At 39.2% G+C, this 23,516-nt stretch overlaps 1 protein-coding gene across 10 annotated transcripts in view; it reads left to right on the forward strand.

Annotated features, from left to right (window-relative positions):
* Eph (Eph receptor tyrosine kinase) overlaps positions 1 to 23,516 on the forward strand; it is a 110,585-nt gene that overhangs the window by 54,037 nt on the left and 33,032 nt on the right. For all 10 annotated transcript variants that reach the window (XM_070311045.1, XM_070311047.1, XM_070311046.1 and 7 more), the window contains exon 3: positions 13,881 to 13,960. In XM_070311045.1, the coding sequence (XP_070167146.1) occupies positions 13,881 to 13,960 (80 nt within the window). The remainder of the gene's footprint in view (positions 1 to 13,880; positions 13,961 to 23,516) is intronic.

Genomic DNA, 23,516 nt, shown 5'->3' on the forward strand with positions numbered 1-23,516 from the left:
TTCTCTCTCGTGCTTTAATATATCTTGTTCTTTTAATAATTTATGAAACCAAAAAAAAAATGATTTCTTCGTTATTACATATTCCATATTTCTATATTGTTATATAGTTTATTATATATTCTGCAATGTTTTTTTTTTTTAAATATAAGTGTCTTAATATAATAAATAAATTTTACTATTGTAATATTTTTGTTATTTTTTTTTTCGTCTTTTATTTTCTTATTCAAACTGTTGATTCTTCACGTTTTCTGTACAGTGAAAATTCTTATGTATATATTGTTTTCATCGCGTATATTTTCAATTTCCACTGCGACAATTTACTATTATTGCCATTTCCATTCAAATATCAGCGGGAGTTGCCAAAAAATGGCGGACCAATCAAAAGTTGCCATCGTATGGTCGGACTCTGTTACAGGGACTCTATTGCGGTAGTAGCCAGGAACGCCTCGATGTCTAATATTCTCGGTATGTGGAAATTATCGAGCCGTAGAAACTGCCGATCGGACAGGTGGCTGACAAATCGCGTTAAGGAAAATATACAGGCCGTGCCCCAGGTTTCCCGCACATTGCCTTTCACATGTTACTTTCCTTTCTGCCTTATACCCATACAGCACTGAAGCTTGCAACGACATTGCTGCAACATTGTAATATTGCATATTGCAGTTTAATGTTGCAGAAATATTGCAAAGACATTATTTTACAATATAACTTTAGCAATGTTACAGCAACATTCCGAAAATATTACAAAAAAAGTATTCAATAATCGCTAGTTCATTCGTTTACCACTATGCGGCGCATGTTGCGCTATCTATTCCGCATTTAATTTTTAGTCATGATGATTATATAAAATTTACAAAGAGCGGCAAGTAAGATTAAAAAGATATAATAACTATTTTTGTTAATTTAAGTCGTATGATATGACCCTAATACAGGGGCTCAGACATTGGACTAAGAATTCTTTTAATAGTTTCTATTCTTATATAAAATCAAAAATTTGATAATAATTTTCTAATATGTAAGATACTTCAGATTTTAATAAATAAATTTTGAGATTATATAAAGACAAGAGAGATGTGAAAAAACTCATTGTATGCGTAAATTCACCACAATCTTTTTGCATCCGGATATCTGAATATTTCGGATACAAAGAAATTGTGAATTTACGCAATTGCAAATTGAGTTTCTTCTTATTTCTCTTAGATATTCTCTGTCACTGAAGGAAGTCGAATGTGTACTGAAAAATTTACATTTTATAATTTCGTTATTATTATAATACAGAAAATCTGTATACACGCTAGATCCTGACTCTTATAGGCCTAATTTCTTATTATTTTTTTCATATGTTAAGGATATTATATCGATAAATATACATAAAGCATTATTGCATATATATTATATTGCTATGTTGCTGCAATATTATATTGCAATATTTCTGTAGGCGGACGTTTTACTGTTGCTGCAATATCATAACAACGTCGCAGCAACATTTCGCAATGTTTCTGCAATGTTGCAATCTTGCAGAAAAATGTTGCTGCAATGTTATTGCAATCTTGCGGTGCTGTATGGGTATGTATATCCCATGTTTAGGTGCAGATCAAGAATCGTCTTTTCTCGACATTGTTGATTATAAGCCGGATACATAAAAAAAAAAAAAAGAAATATATATACAATCTCTATATCGATCGCGTATGTTTTGTTTGCATGGAGATTATCGGTATATGCGGGATTACTGACCCGCATAAATCTCCGATTATGGCAGAGCATCGCGTCGCGGCGCCGAGCAGCGGCAATTTTCCGATGATTCTCGTTGATCGCTTCGGCGAATCGACCGGCGCGGTAGAAAAAAAAATAATAAAACGTATAGGAGCGACGGGGAAGGGGGGGGGGGACGATGGCCCACCCGATTCTAACGAGATATTTATCCTCTTTTTGTCGGTCGCGTCGGCGAGATCGCGCCGGGCCAATTAAAAAGAATAACGAGAAATATAATCGCCCGAATCTCTCTCGGAGTCAGCTCCCCTGTCTCCCTCTTTTTCTCTCTTTTATTCTCTCTCTCTCTCCCTTTTTTAAAACAGAGGACGATTCTTCGGCGGGTATTTGGGCCGATTAATTTAATTATCGCGATCACGGTATAAGGATCTACCTCGTTGTAGAGATCACGCGGTAATTTACATAGTGATGTGAAATTCGACCGTTTGAGAAACCGGACCGAAAGCGCGATGCAAACACGGAAGAGAAGCGATCTCAGGATCGGCAAAATCGGGCCGGAGCGCACGTTGTCGAGCGAATTTATTTTTCTCTCGTGACGACGCGGACGCGCGAAAGAGAAAAACAAAGAGATCGAACGGGGATCACCGATCGGTGGTTAGCATTGTCCGACGATCGTTTGGGATGATTAATTTGATTATCGCGATCTGATAGCAATTTACATAGTAATACGCGGCTTAAGACCGTGAAAAAAAAAAAAGAAAAGGGATATCGGCGAAGAGATGTTCGGTGAATCGAGGCTAAAACAAAGAGCAAAGAGAGAGACGATGTCTCTCGTAGTCACCATCGAATCCCCACTTACGCGTCTCCTCGTTGTTTTAGATTAGAGAATTCGATTATCGCCGTCGCGTCTTGGATGGAAGGTTTCTATTCGAAAAAACCCCACTCGGTGATTTACATGCTAATACAGAAACCGCTCTCTTTTTCCCTCTCTTTTTCTCTCTTGCACGTACACAGGCGAGATAAATTAAAGCTCGTTTCATACCGCGATGCTGCATCATCGCTGCCGCGCATATCGTTCGTCGTTAATATCGTTGGGAAAATTTATGAACGGGTGGACGATGAGAGTGTGAGAGAAAGGGGCAGGATGATGGGTTTTATTTATTCAGATTCAGTCGCACAAATCGCGATGCATGAAAACAAATAAATACACATTTCGGTGAATTGGCTCTATCCCAACACACGAATGATTGATATATCTTGGCTCCCGACTTTCTTTCTTCCCTTCTTCTTCATTTGTGTTGGTCTTATTCACTTTTATATTTATTTGATATAAACGCATAGCTAATTTGCATTTAAAAAGCTTGGTGTAGAAAGCTATTCATTCAATATTGTCGCATTTTATAATCAACTTCTTCATTCCATTAACAATATGTATCTTTTGTATCTTGCATTTGAATATGTTTCTCTCTAACTACTTAAATATGATAAGAAACTGTTTCTCTCTGTCACGTACGTCACTCGCATACAATTTTAGTTGGAGGATTCATCCTAAAGTGTTAATGTTAATAAATGCAGTCCTTTTTCCTCCTCTTTCTCTCTCTTTTTTTTTTTCTTATGCCAGAAGCGCTGAAAAAAAAAGAAGGCAGATGAAGAAGAAAGACGAATTTGAAGAGAGAGAAAAATCACTGGAAAGAGAGAAAGGAGGGTGAGTTTGGGAAGAGCTGGGGCAGCCGACGGGAAACAAAAGAATGGAGGCCGCACTTGAAAAGCACAATTGAAATTCAAGATCCATATGCAAAGGGCGCCGCTGGCAGGAATGGAAGAGGAAGTTGCAAGATAGAAAGAGAGGAAGAGAGAGAGTATACACTCTATATTGCTTTCTTGTTCTCTCTCTCTCTCTCTCTCTCTCTCTTTCTATAGCTATCCTTTCTTTATCTTTCTTTCTCTGTACTTTTTCGAAGGAATGCTCGGTTTCTCGCGATATCGAGAAGAGAGAAGAGAGTTGTATTCTCTAAATAATTGATTTAACATGTGTACATACATTATGCGCAAGCATAATAATAACACTATGTAAATGGTAATTCCATCCATGCGACGCTGGTCCATTCACGGCGTAGGCTGAGTTTATAACCGCATCTACCATCCCATCCCATCGCGTTCGTTCTCCCTTTTGCTTTCCCGCCGCCACCGCCACCTTTCTTATGCCGCCCAGTCAGATGCACGTTTATGAGCCGGGGTCTACGGGACCCCGCAGAGACAGCGGGAGAAACCGGGGGTTAAGTTACCGGGCACCTCATATTTTTTCATCCTCCCGGGGAATCCTTCCCTTTTACTTCCCCGCGTCACCTTCCCCTTCACTCTCCCATCATTCGACGAGGGTAATAATTCCGCCTACGAAAATCCGAAGATCCACTTCCACGATCGGAAAGATTAGGAAGGGGTGACGAGGTCTTGACGCACGCGAGAGAAACTGAGGAATAAATTCTCCGATGGAAATTAACGTCTGATATGCCATCGGTACCGATGCATCTCGATTGTCCATTAATTCTTCGAGACGTAGTTTACGAGGAACGTAAACATTTTTTTTCTTTTTTTTTTTTCTTATTTCTGTATATTTATGGATAAGGTTTAATTTTAGAAGAGCATGGCGATATGTAATTGTTACTGGAATTTACAGAAATTGGATCCCAAATAATGCCAGTTACCTTTCATTATCAATTTGACAGATGAACAGATGACATAAGTCCATTTAAGCAAATCTTAAAATAATTAGATTCTAGAATTAATCACTTTATTGGCAATGTGTTTGAAGAGAAAGCAGTTATTTCGCTTTCATAATACTCACATGAAGCTATACGTACAAACGTTGATTGTATTCTTAATCGCAATCTCTTTCGCACACAATGCGAATTCGACAGTAAACCTCTGGATGCCCCATTGGGGCATACTTTGGAGCGCGTATGGGTCAATGACACCCTGGCAAATGGTTCGAGGTGCGATAGGCTACAGGCTACATCAATGCCGGAGAGGGGATGCACGCAGACGGACGGCAGCGGGCGGCGATCGAGAATGAAACGAAAGGCAGACAAAGAAGGAATATATAAACGATAGAAAGAGAGAGAGAGGGACAAACAGGGATCTTGACAAATTGGAAGGCTGTTAAAGCAAAGGCACGGAGGCGTCGCTCGTTGGAATCGAAGAGGAGAGAGAGAAGCATCTCGATGAGAGAGAGAGAGAGAGAGAGAGAATAAGTGGCGGGAAAAAGAGCGTGACACTCGTAGCGGCATTTTTAGAGCCGAAATAAAGTGGAGGAAATAACGTACACACACCGTCGTAAGACGTAGGTGGTCTTTCTTTTCGACATCTCTTTCTCTCTCTGTCTCTCTCTTTCCTTCTTTCTTTTACCGTCATCCTCATTCTTGTTTGTTCGTCCTTCCTTCATCCGCTCCATTCTCGCGTTCGTCTCTGAATCGAGCTAGGCTAACGCATGTACCAGCTATTAGATGAGCGCACGTGCGCTCCTCACCTTTACGCGAGCTTCTCGAGACCTGGAATTGCGAGATCGCAATTCCTTCAAGAAGATTAGCCGGACATCCCCGATTCTCTTTCCGATCAATCGCGCGCGATCCCGATTTACCATCTCGACACATCAGCGTCCACACGATAATGCTCGTCTCTTCAATGTTACGATTCTAACCAGCGATCTTAAGATATAGAGATCTGATTACGGATGATTAATGGAATTTTTATTTATTTAATAGTAAAGAGAAAAAAAAAATTCATATTTGAATTTAATTGTTGGAAGTTTACATCTTTGATCTTATCTACTATATGTATTATTATGTTTAATATTTGACGATATATCATTGTTCAAATCATGAGATACGAAGATGCCGAAGGAATGATAGAATCAAATGGATTGGGATGGCCAACGGGATATTTCGTTAAACTCTAAGAATCTTATGACGAAGATGGAGGCGAGATATGAAACGGCCTCGCTCGCCCGACGCTCCGACGTATGAAATGCAAATCGACCGGGATAAAGATGAAATCTGGATAACGGTATCAAAATCTGGAATATACTTCCTCGATGCGCGAGCATGATGGAAAACGCAAAGAACGGCGAGCGTAACGTCGCTTGTTCGCATTTATGTGTCCGATCTTGATGAAACCGGCGGCAGTCTCGCTCTTCCTCAGAGAGAAAAAGAGAGAGAGAGAGAGAGAAAGAGAGAGAGAGAGAGAGAGAAAGATGCTTAACCTGGAAGCTGCGGATGGAACTTTGTTGCCGCTCGTGAGAGTCCGGGTATTAGCGGGAGTCGACACCGCGGGTGGGATTCGGTGAACGATAATCGCAGAACGGTAACGATATTATACCGAGTGAGAGAGATCGGACCCGTTGATCTCGTGTGCGTGCACGCGTGCACGCGTGCGTGCGTGCGTGCGTGCGTTCGTTCGTGCGCTCGCGGAAGACAAAATCGTAATCTTAATCGTCCTCGTGACGGGCAACAGGTTCTCTCACGCTCGCGATTCAATCGTACCGTCTCTTTGAACATATAGCGCGCGCGAGAGTCGACCCCCTCCCCCTTCCCCCTTCCCCATCCCGTCCCCCTTTCCTTATACGAAGATCGTAAGAACAGGCTCGTTACGTCACTCATCCATCTACTTCCTATTGCGCGACCTCGGCTATTGATTTATCGTCGCGAGAAAGCATTCGATTTCTTCTATCATAGAGAGAACGTGCACGCGGGTCGTTTCTCTGATTAAAGGTATGCATTGTGCATCGATCGATGGCTGACGGCCGGGGGGAGGGGGAGGGCGAGGGAGGGAAGGGAGAGAAAGACAGAACGGTGTCACCTTACGCAAGCTCGATTGGAAGTCGCGGGAGATAAGCTGATCAATCGACATCGGTGACCGAGCCAATCGCTCAGGGTCGACAGATCCCCTAAGGTTCGGACTTTGGAGACGAGAGAGGAGGATCGATCTCGATTCTCTTTGCTCGTTAACTACCGACGCGACCCAAACCTGACCCAAAACACCGCATGTCAGAGATATAATTTTGGTATTTCTCCGATACACGATTCTCGAATCTTGATGAGTTTCGAGTATTCGCGTTCGTGAATATAGATTTCAACGAGGGGGCGATGCGTGGCGTAGAGTCGCAGGCTGGTAATCGAAAGATTCCAGGTTCGATTCCGCTCGGGTCCCATCCTCCCATATGATCCAAAAAGAGGTTTTCACACATTATCCTATATAATGCCTATATTGGTTTATCATATATTATCCTATCTAATACCTATACCTAGTTAATGGTGTATAGACAATTCCTTTCGGAAAGCCGTCTCCCAGCTATATCAGAGAAGAAGAGAAGAAGAAGATTTCAACAATGATCTAGTTTCCACCGAAGTCGTCAATCCGATTCTGTTTCGGTGCGCATCGAATTTAATGTACTGTTTCCACTGAAAGTAGAATAGAAGCGAGAAAAATTGATATTTCAGTAGAGCCAACTTAACTTTTGCTTGTGAATGTAAATAAACATAATCCTTGACAATCTTTTTGTTAATTTTCCCTTTTGATGATTAATACGAACAAACGATAACTGTTACGAACATCGATATATAGATTATATATCGATTATATATTGATGGTTATAAAATAATGAAAAATAAAAGTTGGCACCATTTAGTCTCAACCGTTTCCACCGACTAAATTTCGTGTCAATTCGCTGCCACTCCGACAAAGCTTGTAGATCGAAATTGGAGTGAAATGAACGCAGTCAGACGTGTTTCCATCGACTTAAATTTGGTTCTACGCCGCGCTAGATGCGAATTAATACTTTGGTGGAAACTAGACCAATGATATATGCGACATACTCTTTTAAATACTTTAACGATTAATTTTTTTTCGATTTTAATTAATTTTTATCAATTTATTTAAGAGTTGACCCGGAGAATTGCTTATTGCGTAGAAATGTAAATTTATCTTATGCTACGCTACACTTATGTCAGTTCTATATGTCATCATATATTACACGAATGTTTTGGCACCGACACTAATTACTGCACTATCATATCTGACCAAAGTACATCATTCAACGGTAGATTCGCATCTGTTAGATAGTTCCCACTCACTTTCAATAAATATGACGGATCGATTTATTTCATGGATAACAAAATTTTCTTAAAACGAAATGCAAATTTTCCTTAAAACAAAATTGACTAACGTGTACTGAAATACTGCGTAGATATGGAATATTCTGTACAATACTTTATTTGAACGTCCGTTCGAACGAAGACTTCTTTCGCCGAACGATAAGATCGGATTCCTCTCTTGTTTGAATAATATGAAAAGTCGAGATAGATAAATGAAAGGAATAGGAGGAATTGTTGGATATATACCGGGTGGACTTGGGAAAAGGGGGGAACCACGCATAAGCATAGGGAAAGGGCAAACAGGGGAACGGGACGAAGACGCATCATCGGTGGAGTGAGTTACAGCCGGCGGGCAACGCTATGCATACCGTCACACCCTGCGACACGCTCCAAATTTGAAATTTAAATTCGGTACCTCTCACGGGACCACGTTGTACACCGGTTACGCGCGCGCGCGCGCACACACGCGCGCGCGCATACACACATACACATATGTACGTACGCACGCACGCACATTCAGCGGCACGCATACAACAGACAAAGACCCATGCATGTTACGCGAACGCGTATACAGGATGCTCCAAAATAGCTTTTAATACCTTCTACTGAAAATCTTGTCTAATTAAAGAGTTATTTAACATTGTAAATTTGGGAATAAATAAAAATAAGACCCAAATTAGAGAAATGTAAAACTTTATGCTTTATTTAATTTTAAATGCTTTTTTTATTTAATATTAGTTTTGTTTGACAAGAAAAAATATGTAAAAATAATATTAAAATATATTAATATATTTCACGTCAAAGACATTATGAAAAAGATATTGCATTTAATAAGATTTTCCTCGAGAAAAGATTTTTAATATTCATGCAGATTATTCGTAAATGTTGAAGCTATATCCTGTGCAACCTGGATGAATCAGAATATTTGTAAGAGCAAGATGGAATGGGGCGAAAGGAAGAGAGAGAGAGAGAGAGAGGATGGATGTCGTTTTCACCGACCTGCCCGTTAAGTCGTTTCCGCTCGTCGGTGAACACACGCGGGAATAGTAATTCGAGACAGGCCCTGCGTCGTGTCCTTTCACCTCCTGCGTTTGCCCTCCTCTCTCCCTCTCTCTCTCTCTCTCTCTCTCTCTCTCTCTCTCTCTCTCTCTCTCTCTCTTTCCCTTCCTCCCGCGACTGGTAAAGATGTCTCGAGTCGTGTATGATTGTCTTGTCTGCTTGTTGCTGTCGATTCACGATTGCGTTGAATTCGGGCAAAAGGATGCTCTTTGAGAGAGAGCTTGTTTTTCGTATGTCAACTAAAAATCCGAACGTGCTCTTTCGCTTTGAATCTCGACCATCGCAGCTACTGTCAAACACGGTTATTTTATTCTCAAAGAAGTAACTTTATACGAAAAAAGGATTCTAGGATCGATTGAATGATGTTTAAAAGAATGATTCGTAAACGCGCGAATTAATAATAATTCATAATCTCGATATTTTTCGAGAAACGGATGCGAGCGATTAAAAGAAACATACTTATCGATTACTTTCTGTACTATCGCATAAAATTTTTCTAATGTAATGCAAAATTATCTGATGTATACACGTTGAATTTTTAAACGATGACTCCATTACGATAAACTTACATGGTATCATACGGTAATCACATAATGTTCTGCGAAATAACAGTTATATTAGCCGCGAGATCGTTTTCTCTTCCTGTTCGTTTAGGATCGCAAACTTTTACCGAACACGCGTAATCGTCTTTTCCTCGATTACGGTCGATCTAAGATACGAGAGAGGAGCACATCCGTTCTTCGAACATAATTTCTCTCGTTCTTGTCTCGCTCCGATCCCCGACATTCCACGACGACACACGCCGCGAGTGCTTCGCGTCACGTGACACGTGTCCGACGAACGGAGGCGCATAATGCACGTGTCGCACGCGCGATGCGTAGCGACTGCATGCACCGGCCGTCTCGTACCGGCGCGGCGGGTGTGTGTGTGTGTGTGTGTGTGTGGCTGCACTTTCTCTTTTCCCATCGATGATTGCATGGGAGATGATGCAGCCGAGCGGCACGCGAAATCCTTGAATCGTTACCATTACCCGATTATTTTTTCCTCGTGATATCACTCACTTGCGACACGCGTCAATTTTACGACATGTAGCGGTATTAGTAGAAAGTCTTAAAGAATTTACGTGGGTCCTAAAATGAACCCTCGAAAGATAAGATCTAAAGTATATAAATCAAGGTATATTAAAATATAAATCACAGCAAGAAAAAATACATATATAAAAGAGAGATGTATGGAACGTCTTTTTAAAAATTCTCCAAAAATTATTTTTCTTTTATTTTATGTATACTTTTTAATCAATTTAAATTAAGTTTTTTTTTTAAGATAAAAACAGATTTTTTTAAGTTACAAAAAATAAGCTCGTTTTCCCAGAAATATTTAGATGATGTTAAGAAACTAGAACGAATTTTAGACACGGATATTTGCATTGAATAGTATGTGAAAGATACAGAAATACATCTTACACACACACACACACACACACACACACACATATATATATATATATATATATAAGATATCATACGATATCATACGAAAGATCTAAATCAGATCCACGCAAAATACGAAAATACTAGGCTACGCGAATATCTTGTTATCATAGGAAAATTATAAGAATAAAATGATTTTTATATTCCCGCGAGACGAAGGCTCAAGAAACATAAATATTGTTTGTTTATGACAATCGTACAAGGTCGCCGACCGCTGGAGTGGGAATTATATACGAGTTTGTATTTAACATGTAATCATCTTATTTTTTTAATTAAATTTTTGATAAAGAAAGATTGACTCGAAATTGATCGTTAAAATTGATCGTGGATAAAGGAAGTGTGATGAAGTTTTTTATAGCAAGGAAATAGCACACTTGCGATTCCTTTAATAACTGTTTTAACGATACAGTTGAACAGTTACTAAAACATTCTAGTAATCAATTGAAATTATTTCCGTAACTGTGTATTCATTAAAATTATCACTGGATAAGATGATACTTTAGTACGTTCTTTCTGCGGTCGTCTATAGCAGAGAAGCTATAGTTATCTATTGTCCCAGAATTATATTAGGTGTACAACTTTGCTTCCGCCGTTTTCCTATAGATGGCTTTAGCGGTAAGTAATGGTCGAAATAAATAGATCATAGACGTCATGCGATAAACTTGGGCATCTGTCAACATAACCCCATAGAAACATTAGTCGATTTGTGTCCGCATCATAAAGTTATTCTCGATTGAAAATGTCAGTTTACGAGCCAAATTCTCGTCATTTGCGGGAGGTTTTAATTTTCTGCTTCAATATGAAGAAATCTGCGGCTGAGGCTCATCGAATGCTCTCAAATACTTATGGTGAAGCCGCTATTAATGAAAGAACGTGTCGCGAGTGGTTTCGACGCTTCAAGAACGGTGATTTTCACGTCGAAGACCGGCATAGCGGTGAAAGAGAGAAGGTTTTCGAAGATGCAGAATTGGAGGCATTACTTAACGAAGACTCGAGTCAAAGTCAAAAAGAATTGGCACGATCATTGGGAGTGGACAATACTTTGAATCATAAATGTATAACCAGTTTTTTACAATAAAGCCTGGAATTTCGGGAAAAAAACGGCGGAAGCAGAGTTGTACATCTAATATATATATATATACACTACACGTAACTGGTACAGAGCATCTAACAGCCATGTACATTGTACATATATAGATTGACAATATATAGCTATTCTAGAGTAAGCTCGATACATATAATTTCTAGAGACACGATTCTTTCTTACGTGGCTGAAATTCATTCGCGTTGCTTCGGAATATCAAATCGACTTGAGGAGAGTTTGTCATCCCATAATTCATTTTGTATCTCTTTGTATATCCGAGAGATTGCGGGAGATAAATATCTTGCGACGAAAATATAAATAGCGTCGTTTAAAATGCAAATTTGAAGAAACGCGATTATCAAGCCGCGGATTGAGAATTCGTCGAGAGTAAATCTCATCTCGGCGTCGGCGAATAATCCTGAGGTCAATCCGCCAAGGCTTTCCACGAAGTTTATTAGGAGTGATAGAAGTGAAGCGATCCGGAGAAGGGGAAGAAGAGAACTCTCTCGCGCAGATCTTCACTCCGTGAATTCGGTTGCGGAAGCGCGTGCCTATACATCCCAAGTTCTTCACGAGAGCACTCGAATTAGACCGGCACGCTTGCATCGCAAACTCCGTTACGAGATACTCTTCACAATGAGACGGCTTACAGGTCAACTGAACCTACGGCTTGAAATTGAGTATCCCTTCGCGATACCGATGCTCGCCCTTATCAAATATTCGCATATCCAAAGTATACATATCCGGTAAAGCCTTTTCGTCTTTGCAAACTGACTATTTTCATGGGCACGAGATTTTGGAATACATTTATCTCTTAATTTTTTTTAAACGTACTTCTCCCTCTTTATTTAAACGAAGAATAAAAATTGTCACAACATATTGCAGACAAAGAAGATATCTCATTTCGCAACGTGGATTAAGGTCGCTTAAAAATTGATATTTCTGTTGCATCACGTTTGAGAATTTTATCCCGGATTAGATAATTTCGAAATTACAATTACTTTTTTTATTGCTATGATAGTTTTTGATGCAGTATTTTTTATTCTAATCTGGATGCAACGAGATAATCGCGGTTCGCGCAAGTACTTCTGTCGAAACGGATCGATGAGATAGGAGATCGATAAGAGGCGAGGAAATGGAACTATGAGGGAGGAAAGAAGGGACAGATAAAAAGATCCGATAGATCTTACAGCGCACAGTTTTCACCTTTGAGATTCTATCCGATGTCGCATCCGGGACGAATGGATAGATGGGCGTGTTGCATCCATATCGGTTGGGGCGCTTTAGTCTAGAAATTCGAGGACCTGAGGTCTACGTAGAGAATTCACGAGGACCCTAGTTGTTGGAGGTGGCAACGCGGCCAGCTCGGTTCGATATTCGGACGAATATCGCGAAATGGATGAGAACGAAGAGGGAAGCGAAATAACGACAGATAGAAAGAGAGAGAGAGAGAGAGAGAGAAAAAAGCAGAGAAGGAGCATTATAACGGCACGATGAGGAGGAGGATGCAGGAAGGAAGGACGGACGAGTGCTAAAGCTGAAGAGGGGAAAGGCGCAAGAGATACAAAGAACGCGACGCGAAAAGAAGAAAGACGGATGAACGGAGAAGAGAGGAATGCGCTGAGCGTGTAGAAGAGAGGCGAGAAGAGCAGGAACGGATCGACGAAACGAAGAGGTAGCGAGGAGAGTCGAGGGTTGGTAGCAGCCCAGACCCGGTCGATACGACTACTACCACCAACATCAGAGTCGCCACCTCTACCTCGGCACGCAACCTGGTCCCCTAACGTATATGCACCCGATACGCAACGAGATCTTTTCGTTTCTTTCTTCCGACCCTCTGTGCCTGTCTCTCTATGCATCCCTTTCTCTCTCCCTTCGCCTCCCGATATTTTTTTCACCCCTCGCAATGCGCTCTCGACGATCCGCCATTTTGAGAGATAGCTTGCTCCCATCTCCCTTCGACCGATCGACTTGCTCACAATGACTTTGATACGCACTTGTTGTTGTCTTTATCACGATCAGCTCATTATCAGTCTGAATCAGTGTTAATTTTGTGCATCACATATCGTGTTATATAATATTTATATATGGTGTGTAATTATATTTGCGAGAAATATATTGCGACTACATGGCAACGCCAATTAAAAGGACCACGCATTATAAAAGCAGATAAAAATATAAAAGAGAAAAACTTTTGATACTCTCTCTCTTTAAAAAATTACTTTTTTTTTTTTTTTTTGTAAAATTAAATAAATTTATTAATTTTACAATTTGTCCAAAAAGAAAAGCGAGCAAAAAAAAAAGTGATATTACTACATTAAATATTGTATAATACAAGTTATTGTGCGATAATCGTGTACTCAAATCGCGTTTCATTTTTCATTGCAGTTGTTCTCTTGGACACGACGACAGAGGAGAAACTGGATTGGACGAGATATCCGTTCGGGCCTCAAGCTAGCACTCCCGGCGTAAGTAGATTGAATTTTTCATTGCTTATTAATGCATCGAAGAGGGATCAAAATTCTTTCTATATTTACGGAAACATTTTTACTCTTTTCGATACGATAAGAAGGGAGAAACTATTTCGTTCAGATATCTTCGATCCTTCGAACGATGATAATATCAAGAATTCAAAGGTAAGTCCGGATTGGCGGCCTTTCTCGACGTAAGGACGAAACAATTTCTTAAATATGGCGAATTTTCTCGGAAATATTCGACGTGCCAACGGTAATACGGGAAAATTCCCGCCGATGCAAGAATTTCGCTTGCTCGCACGCGCGCGCGGCATCCTTTTCCGCGAGACCAAAGAAAAATATTAAAAATGTCTCATAAATTAATACTCCCTCGCGTAAAGTGGCTACGTTCGCTGTTCAAGAATGGCCTCCGAAGCTCTGTCTCTGTCTCTCTCTCTCTCTCTCTCTCTCTCCCCCGACGATTGCAACAAAGGGAAGGAAGAGCGGCCTAAACAAGAAAAAAATTCCAGGGCTTCCCGATATTTTCTTCTCTCGGTTGCTTTTTTTTTTCTCGCGAAGAAGAAATCTCTTTTGGTTTAACCGGCCGGGTTCCGGGGGTACCAAAAGCACTTTATAGTCTCGGTGCGCGCATACATGGGCCCCCGCTGGTCGATGCGTTCTCTCGGCGCCATGTTTGTTTTTCAGTTGTTAAGCGCGCAGCGGGCCTCCAGACAGGTTTAAATCAGCCTCCACTTCTCTCTCTTTTTCTCATCTTCTACATTCCTTCTCTCTCCCCCCCTCTCTCTCTCTCTCTCTCTCTCTCTCTCTCTGCCGATTCTTTCCTCCCGGCACCTCCCGCTTCTCGAGCGAACCGCATATACACCGTTCGGTTCGTGAGTCAGTCCGACCGGGTAACAAATTGCTTTTTGTTTGAACGGACAAATTAGTGATACGGCCACGCCAGCTCGGCAGAGATGCCGGTCGAAAGAGGGAGGCGAGAGAGGAAGAAGGGGGGACCACGCGATGTTTATTTAAATATCGCAGGCACCGAGAGTGCAGTTTCGCGCAAAGGGGACATCCTCCTCCTTGACCCCACGTGGGTGTCGGTCGGATATCTCGCGTTCGCCTCGATCACGACGATAAAATGACGGCTGCGATTTTTCTGGCAACTCGTCGGATCTCTCGAAAAACTCATCGTTATTTTCGTTATATTTTTATTACACCTTCCCCGTTTCTGGTTTTTTCTTTTTTTCACGCTTATTTTTATTCAATGTATGCATTACTAGTATTTCTATTCAGTTATATGCGTTATATAACAGCAAAAGCGGTCTTTTTAGAAAAGCAAGATAAAAGTAAAATGTTCTTCATTATTACCAAGATTTCAATAATAATTTTGTCCTTGTCATAATAATACATAGTTACTATATATCAGGGTTGGGAAAGTTACTTTATAAAAGTAACTCGTTACCGTTACCGTTATTTTTTCTAAAAAGTAACTCGTTACCGTTACTCGTTACTAATTTTAAAAAGTAACTCGTTACCGTTACAGTTACTAAAAAGTAACGAGTCGTTACAATTTCCGTTACTTTTTTACAATACAAACTAATAAATTATTTTGCATAAGAAAAACTTTTAAAAAATTGTAAGCAAGATTTCATTCAAGGTTTATTACAAAATAAATGATTAAATTTTATCGAAATTCTTTATTAATTTTTAATAAAATTTGTTGCTCCATAGTATCATCATTTAAATGCCCTCTTTGTGGTGTTAATACAGAGCCACCGATGCTAAACATTCTTTCTACAGATGCACTGCTTGGTAGAGCTGTATTATATTTAATAAAAAGTTTTTTAAGTTTTGGATAGTCGTTTAACATTTCTATATTACAATTATTTGATTTTAAAAACCGTTGCAATTCTTCTTGTTCAGATTCATTTTGCACCGTTTTTTGCTCAAAAATGAAAAAATCATCGTGATCGTCAGATTTTCCAGCTTTTGAAGAATTTTCAGTTGATCGGATTCCCAATAAATCCTCCAAGTAATTTTCAGCATGTTTTCTTTTTTCTCCGGTTAACCAGTTTAACTTAAATTTTGGATGTAAACATGCTGCTATTATTAATTCTTTTGTTTCAAATATTGTAAGAAATCTAAAATCAAATATAGTAAATTAAGCGACATTGTTTGTTTCATTGAAATTAATACTTTTGAATCAATAGTTTAAAATAAAATAATATTTTTCAATTAAATCCTTATTTAAAATTAAATAACATATGTATTAATCAAATTAATAAGTTACCTTTTATTTAAACCTTGCTGAATAGCTTCAACTAATGAATGGCAATCTATAAGGTCAGATTTATTGAGATTTTCTAATTTTCGTTGCAAGGTACTTAGAACTGGTAGTAAATGAGATTACAACATAATAAGAATGCTAATTGGTCGATTTGCTTACGGCTTTACGGTTAAGATAAAAATTTTATCACGCACAATAGCAAGAATAATATCTTAAATAAATGAAAAAATTTGAAAAAAGTAACGATAAAAGTAACTGTTAAATTCGTTACTCGTTACCGAAAAATGTAACGAAGTTACTTTTTCCGTTACAAATAAAATTTGTAACGCCATTACCGTTACAGTTACCGAAAAAAAGTAACTGTAACGGTAACGGCGTTACAAGTAACGCGTTACTTCCCAACCCTGCTATATATATTTCTTTTTAATTATAATATTAAAAAAACAATTATTATAAATATCCATTGCCTCCATTATGAAAAACAATTGAACATGACGGAAATAGCGCGCGTTGCGTTGCGTGCGTTGCGTGCTCGTCCTCCTTTTCTTCTCCTCCTGCTTCTTTTTCTCGAAGAGTCGATCGTCGCGGCGCTAATCGGCCAGCGTAACGCTCTGTTTGAAAAGGTTCTTTGAGGCTGTTGTTGATTTTTCTGGGCGCTAAACGTTCAACGCGCACCTCCCTCTGAACCGAAGAGGGATGGATGCGCGCCGACGAGCCATACACGGGAGTCCGATCTTTTTTTTTTTTTCATCATTTTTTATTTCTGGAATGACCCGAAAAAGAGCATTCTCGCTACACGCCTCGTCCTCCGTGAACCACTCGAGTTCACTTTGCACCTCCCATTCCATCTAGTCCGTTGGAAGTTCAAATACACGTTCTCTCTCTCCCTCTCTCTCTCTCTCTCTCTCTCTCTCTGTTCCTCTTTCGTGGACTCTCGAGCGCACGTGCTCCTCGTAAAAAAAACGACCGCGATATTAGTTACACCTACCAGCCTTTAAAGTTCCTCCCGAAAGCCAAAGGTCCGTATTTTCCCGCCGCACCTTTAGCGGTAACATAAGTGTTACTGTCCGTAGAATTCTGTGTGGTCGCCTATTGACGTTGTCAACGTCTTCCTCATATTGGGCAAATAAAACTCAAGCGCAGGCGATCGTCACGTTTAGCGTTAGATGTGCGTTAAAATACGAGACAAAGTTTCAAATCGAGCACCATTTATTTCTCCCCAATTTCATTTATTTATAATCGTGACAAAAATGCTCCTTTGAAATTCCACCTCTCGCGCATTTCGCGAATCTACCGTATCAATAACGAAAATTGAATAAATTTTCTTGTTCGGATTGAGAAATTTATACGCCTTTCCTTACCGAAGTACGCCTGAGCCAAAGTGAAGAATCCTCTTAATTAGGCTAGTTTAGGTTGATCCGCTTTTCCGGGGCCGACCCTTTTTCGAAGGTGGTCGAGCTACCCAAAAGCAAGATCGATAAAAACGAGAGTGTTTTCACGGCACGCTCTCGCACCACGACCTAATCAGTCTCTCTCGGACAGGGATTAGCGTGCCTTCTCGCGCACGCCATTAGCTTCGATCATATATACATGACGGGAATTATTTATCATCGAGAACGAATAATTTATCTGGGAAGATGCGGGTCTAATTAGTCGAACATCGTTTATCCGAAACCCATTATATTAGTTAACACGAGGGTGATATTTTTGCAAGCGCGTAAAAATATTTCTAATTCAACACACAAGCTACTTAGAAAAAAACGATGGTGCTCTTTGATTTCATTCTCGCTTAATCAATGCATGGTTTTATAAATACTCAGATACTTCGTATAATTCTTAATTAAGCACAGTGAGAGAGAAGGAAGGACGGAGGGAGGGAGGGGGGGGGGAGTTTAAAAGCTCATCTATATTTTAATTACACCTATATTTTAATTTAAGAGAAAAATAAACATGTGCAATCGCGGCATACTTTGCTCTTACGTCACTTTAATCACTCTTCTCCAATTGGCATTAATATTCCACGATAAATACGCGGTAGCCTTTAATGCCGATAGCGAGACGGTTATTAATATACGAGTAAACAGAATTAGCTGCAAGTATTTGAACAAGCCAGCGGCGGAAGAGTATGGCGGGGCGAGTGTGGAGAGCGAAAAGATGCTTTGATGCTAACGCTGGAGGCGAGGGTCAAAACTCGCATAAAGAATCGAAGATACACTATATGCTCCCTCTCTGTCTCTCCCCTTTTTCTCTCTCTCTCTCTCTCTCCTCTCTTTGCTCGCCGTATTATATATTCTATCTTAGTGCCCCCTCGACCGCGACGACTTTCGATGAAAGATGCGAGAGAACGTTGCTGGAATTAATTAAGCGTTCTTTCGACTCTGTAGCTTACTTTGAATTGATTTAAATTTCGTTTCAAGTTCTTAACGTAACGTTTAATAAATATCACATAGACAATCGGAATCTTGATTTTCGAAAACTATACGAGAAATGCTCTATTCTCTCTTCTTCCCCCATTATTCTTAATCGCCGCGAAGATACGCGAAACTTATCGAATTTATCAGATCGAGATATATCAGTAATTGGGATCTTAAAAATAGAGAAAGAGAAGAATTCGGAAACTTTTCTTAGAAAAGTTCCAAGTTATATAGGAAAGACGACGGTGCTGTTTGATTTCATTCTCGCCGCTTTACTTCATGCTAATTTCCATACTTAAGAAGTCGTAATCCGATCATGATCGTCGAAATGAAGAAGTTTCGCTCGCCCTTTAGGAATATCGATATTGCATTTGCGCTGAAATTCGATGAAGCCGAGCGATTCGCGAGAAGAGGAGAAACATTCTCCGGTCCAGTTATTTTCGCAACGAGCGACACCTTTCGATATCTCGCTATATTTTCGCGAAGGACGGGATGAAATCATCGAGTCGGATTTCTTCCAATAACGACACTGAAATCGGATAGATTTTCGTCTCGCGTTTCGTCGAATTTATTCTATGAATAGGGAAACGCGGGATGGGATGCGATCGCGCGCGCTTAATGGGAAGGCGAGAAACACAGAGGCCATTGGTCCATTGAGAGTAACGGTCCCGAACGGTCCGGAACGGTCCCTTCCTTCTACGAGCGTCCGTCGATAGTCGGAAGGCGAATGCTACATACTAGCTCTCTGCTGGGAGATCTCTGCTGTCCTTTTTATCCGGAAAAATTTATCGTCATCCTACTGAGAGCCGAGCTCGTTTTCTAATGTCACGATCGATTGTAAGGAAGAGAGAGAGAGAGAGAGGAGGAGGAGGAGGAGGAGATGGGGACATTCAGAAGATCTAATAAACGATGACGGGATAATTTTAGGGAAATATTGTTCTGTGTGTGTAATACTTTTATGCTCAATGTCTCTCGTTAAAAATAAAATATTGAACGCTCGACGTACGGCGTGTACAAGTCCGGATTTCCGAGGATATCGAGGGAAAATTAGTATATATAATTTCAAATAGATGCGCCGGAAGATTTATTTTCAAGAAAATAAAATGAGCCGATAGAGTATTAAATCCAGGCTTAATTCCCGATGATTCTTAGACTTTTAATCGATTATTGAAAATACTCGGAAATTTATTTCATATTAATGTGACAAAGCTTATGGCTAAAATATCACTTGCGTTTTCAAATCGTACGCGAACTGTTATTAATATATGTATATAACACTATATTTGTCATTACGAAACTTGTAATTACAAACATGGTATTACATGTATGAATATTCGCGTGAATGTAACGCGAGAGTAAAAATGCGATTCAGTGAATCTCTCGCAATTGTATTTCCACGATACGGCAATGAAATCGCGACAAAGATCAGTACTCAAATCTTTCACAGACGGCTTTTTGAAAAAAAAAAAAAAAAAAAAAAAAAAAAAAATGTCCTCGTCGTCATTCCGCTTCCGTTGAAGGCTTATAGTAGTCAAGTTCATCTTGCGGCTGATGAAACGTGGCTGATCGCAGTCGCAGTTCCGTCGAAAAGACCTGCTTGCCTCGGTTCGCACGTGGCACTCAGGCTTCTATCTGACCGTTTCATCTTCCGCTTCCTTCATCTTCATCCATCCTTGTCTTTCACCCCTTCTCGTCATCCTACGCTCTCCAGTAGCCTCCTCTCTTTAGTTCTTCTTTTATCTCTCCCCTCTTACTCTGTCCCTTATACCACCAGCTTTCTCCTCTCGTTATTTCTTTCTCTCTTTCTCTCTTTTACTGTCACTGCCGCTCTTTAATCGCGCCCGTATCTCCATCTAAATACGCTCCCCGAATGCGAAATTCACGTAGTGATATGTGACTCGAGTAATCGTGTCTTTTTCTGAACACTCGCGTCCTCTGGAGATCATCTTCCCGGAATGCGATATAACGCCCGCGGGAACATAATCGCTTCCAACGAGAACATAATGTACGCGCAATGCAATTTTCTAAGGCCCTAGGTCAGCATTTTCCAATCTTTGTCGACTTATATATAAATCTCAACTATATTATATTTATTTATTATATTATATGTATATATATATCTTTTATTGATAACACGTGAAAAGAAGGAACATGCGCGTGTAAGCATGTTGAATCGAAGAGCATAGTCGACGCAGCTACGAACATTTTACGACGTCGAGCGGCAATAATAAATATCAGGTTACTTTCGGACCGTATCTGGAATAGACTCTAACTGACTATTAGCTAAATATTTATTAGCTAGATAAGCACCTGATTTATTCTCCCCTCTCTCGTTTGACGCTTACGAAAGCCCATCGACCGCGTCCCATCGACATTGTCTCATCGTTAAGTATTTAAAAAACATCTTCATCTCTTACCAGTGGCACGATTAACCGAGGAAATTAACTGCACATGGGATTGATTACACAGCTCAACAACAACAAAAAAATACCGGGACTGGACTATCCGTTTCTTATAGGTTTTTGGATGCTAAACACGAATCTGGTTGTGAAATGACTTCATTACGTCAGAATTTTGAGAAATTTGCAATTAAAATTGCAAAAAGGGCTATTTTCACGAACTTTCATATTATAGCTACAATATGTGACGTGCTGAAGAAGTTTTATTACAATCAAAATAAAGAGTAAATATGCATAAAAGGTTACAACTCACCGATTTTATCGCCACTTAAATATGTTGTAGGCGAGGTTCTTCTGAGTAATTTCCCGCAAGAAAAAAGTGGGGGAAAGCATTTGTTTAGAAGATATAATAAATTGAAATTTCACAATTTTAATGCTTTCTTTGAAGTATTATAAAATAAAATTAGGAATAGTGATATATTTGTGTACATTTTATTTCTTGCAGAGGACGTAGGAAATGTTTTTGTTTACATTTACCAGATCAGTACAGGGTCATAGATGGGTTATATAACGTAATCGAAACCAAATTTTAGTTTTAAATCAGAAATAGGTTTGGGTTAGGTTATATCTTTCGAAAGTGGAGCCCCCCCGTGGGGAGGGGCGGAACCCATTGCATCCACTCATATACATTTCCATCCACACAACAATTGCGGGGTGGACCTCACTTCGCGTTGCAAAGTACATGCGTGGACTCAGTGGGTTCCGCCTCCTCCTACGGGAGGGCTCCACTTCCGGAAGATATAACCTAATCCAAACCCATTTTCAGTTTTAAAAGTAAAATTGAAGACACGACTCAAAAATTCATGTAGTCGCATATTGAAAGCTGTTAACGAACTGCGAGAAATAGGTGAAACCGGTTATTGACAAAATATCTATGATCATGTATCTATCCTGTAAATGTAAACAAATACTTTTTCCATATCTATCCTACAATAAATACAACGTACACAAACTTCACTTTTTCTAATATTACTTTATAATACCCGAGAGAAAGCATTAAAACTGTGAAATTTTTCCCCATACAGCACCGAAAGATTGCAAAAACGTTGCATAGATTTTACATTGAAACATTGTAATATTGCATAGAAGTTGCGAAATGTTTCTGCAATGTTACTACAAGCCTGCGGCAACGTTGAAATGTCCGTCCTCAGAAATATTTCAATGTAAGATTACAGTAATGTTACGGTGCAATGTATTTGTAATATTTAAATACATTGCTACAAATATGCAAAACGCTTCAAATTTAATACATAAACTTTGAGAACATATAAAAACATCCAAAAGAGTTAAGAAAAAAGATTGTGAATTTACGCAATTACAACGAGTTTTTTCTCGTCTCTCGTGGATGTCTTTATATATTCTCCAAGTTATCTATTAAATATGAAGCATTTTGCATATTAAAAAATTATTATCAAATTTTTGCTTTTATATAAAAATGGGAACTATTAAACAATTTTCTGTTATCTAATTAACAACGCTATTTTATAAATTATTTACAAGTTTAAGAAATTGATAATGATTAAATTATTTAATTCATAAAAATTAAAATTTTATTTATATAAATATTAAACTCCATATCTTAAGTAGACAATAAACGGATAATTTTAACTTTTTTCGGATAATTATTTATCCGATTTCTGAACACTCAATTCAATATCTGAATTTCCTGTGTTGGGATTGTATCAGACAAATTAATCTGATAAAAATAGTTATTATACCTTTAATATTACTAACCGCTTTTTGCAAGCTTTATATAACTATCGTGATTAAAACTTAAATACGGGATAGATAACACAACGCGCGTCGCATAGTGGTAAACGAACAAAGTAGCGATTATCAAAAACTGTCTTTTGTAATATTTTTGAAATGTTGCTGTAACATTCTCATAAAATATTACAATTCCATATTTCAATAATGTCTCAACAATATTTCATTGCAACTTGCAAGATTGTAACATTGCTGCAATGTAATTGCAACGTTCTGTGCTGTATGGGTTAATTTGTCATATCTTCTAAACGAATGCTCTTTTCCCTATATTTTTCTTGCGGCGAATTACTCAGAAGAACCTCCCCTACAACATATCTAAGTGGCGATAAAATCGGTGAGGTGTAACCTTTTATGCATATTTACCCCATAGTTAAATATAGGGTGTATTGCAGAAGTTAGCTGTAACTTATTGTTAGGTGTTAGGTCATTGACGATTTACCAAATAGCTTTCAATTATTACTTAAACTTAAGAGTTTTTTAGGTCGAATACGAATCCAAAATTGTTAAAATTGTCAAATTCAAAATGATGGATTCAAATGTTTAGATCGCAATCTAAACATTTTTTAAGGTTTGGCATCCGTCATATTGTGTCTACCATTTTGAATTTGACAATTTTGACATTGAATTCGTATTCAGCG

The sequence above is a fragment of the Polyergus mexicanus genome, unplaced genomic scaffold, assembly GCF_030449975.1.
Source record: "Polyergus mexicanus isolate NDT 795.1 unplaced genomic scaffold, iyPolMexi1.0 SCAF_18, whole genome shotgun sequence".
Classification (NCBI taxonomy): domain Eukaryota; kingdom Metazoa; phylum Arthropoda; class Insecta; order Hymenoptera; family Formicidae; genus Polyergus; species Polyergus mexicanus.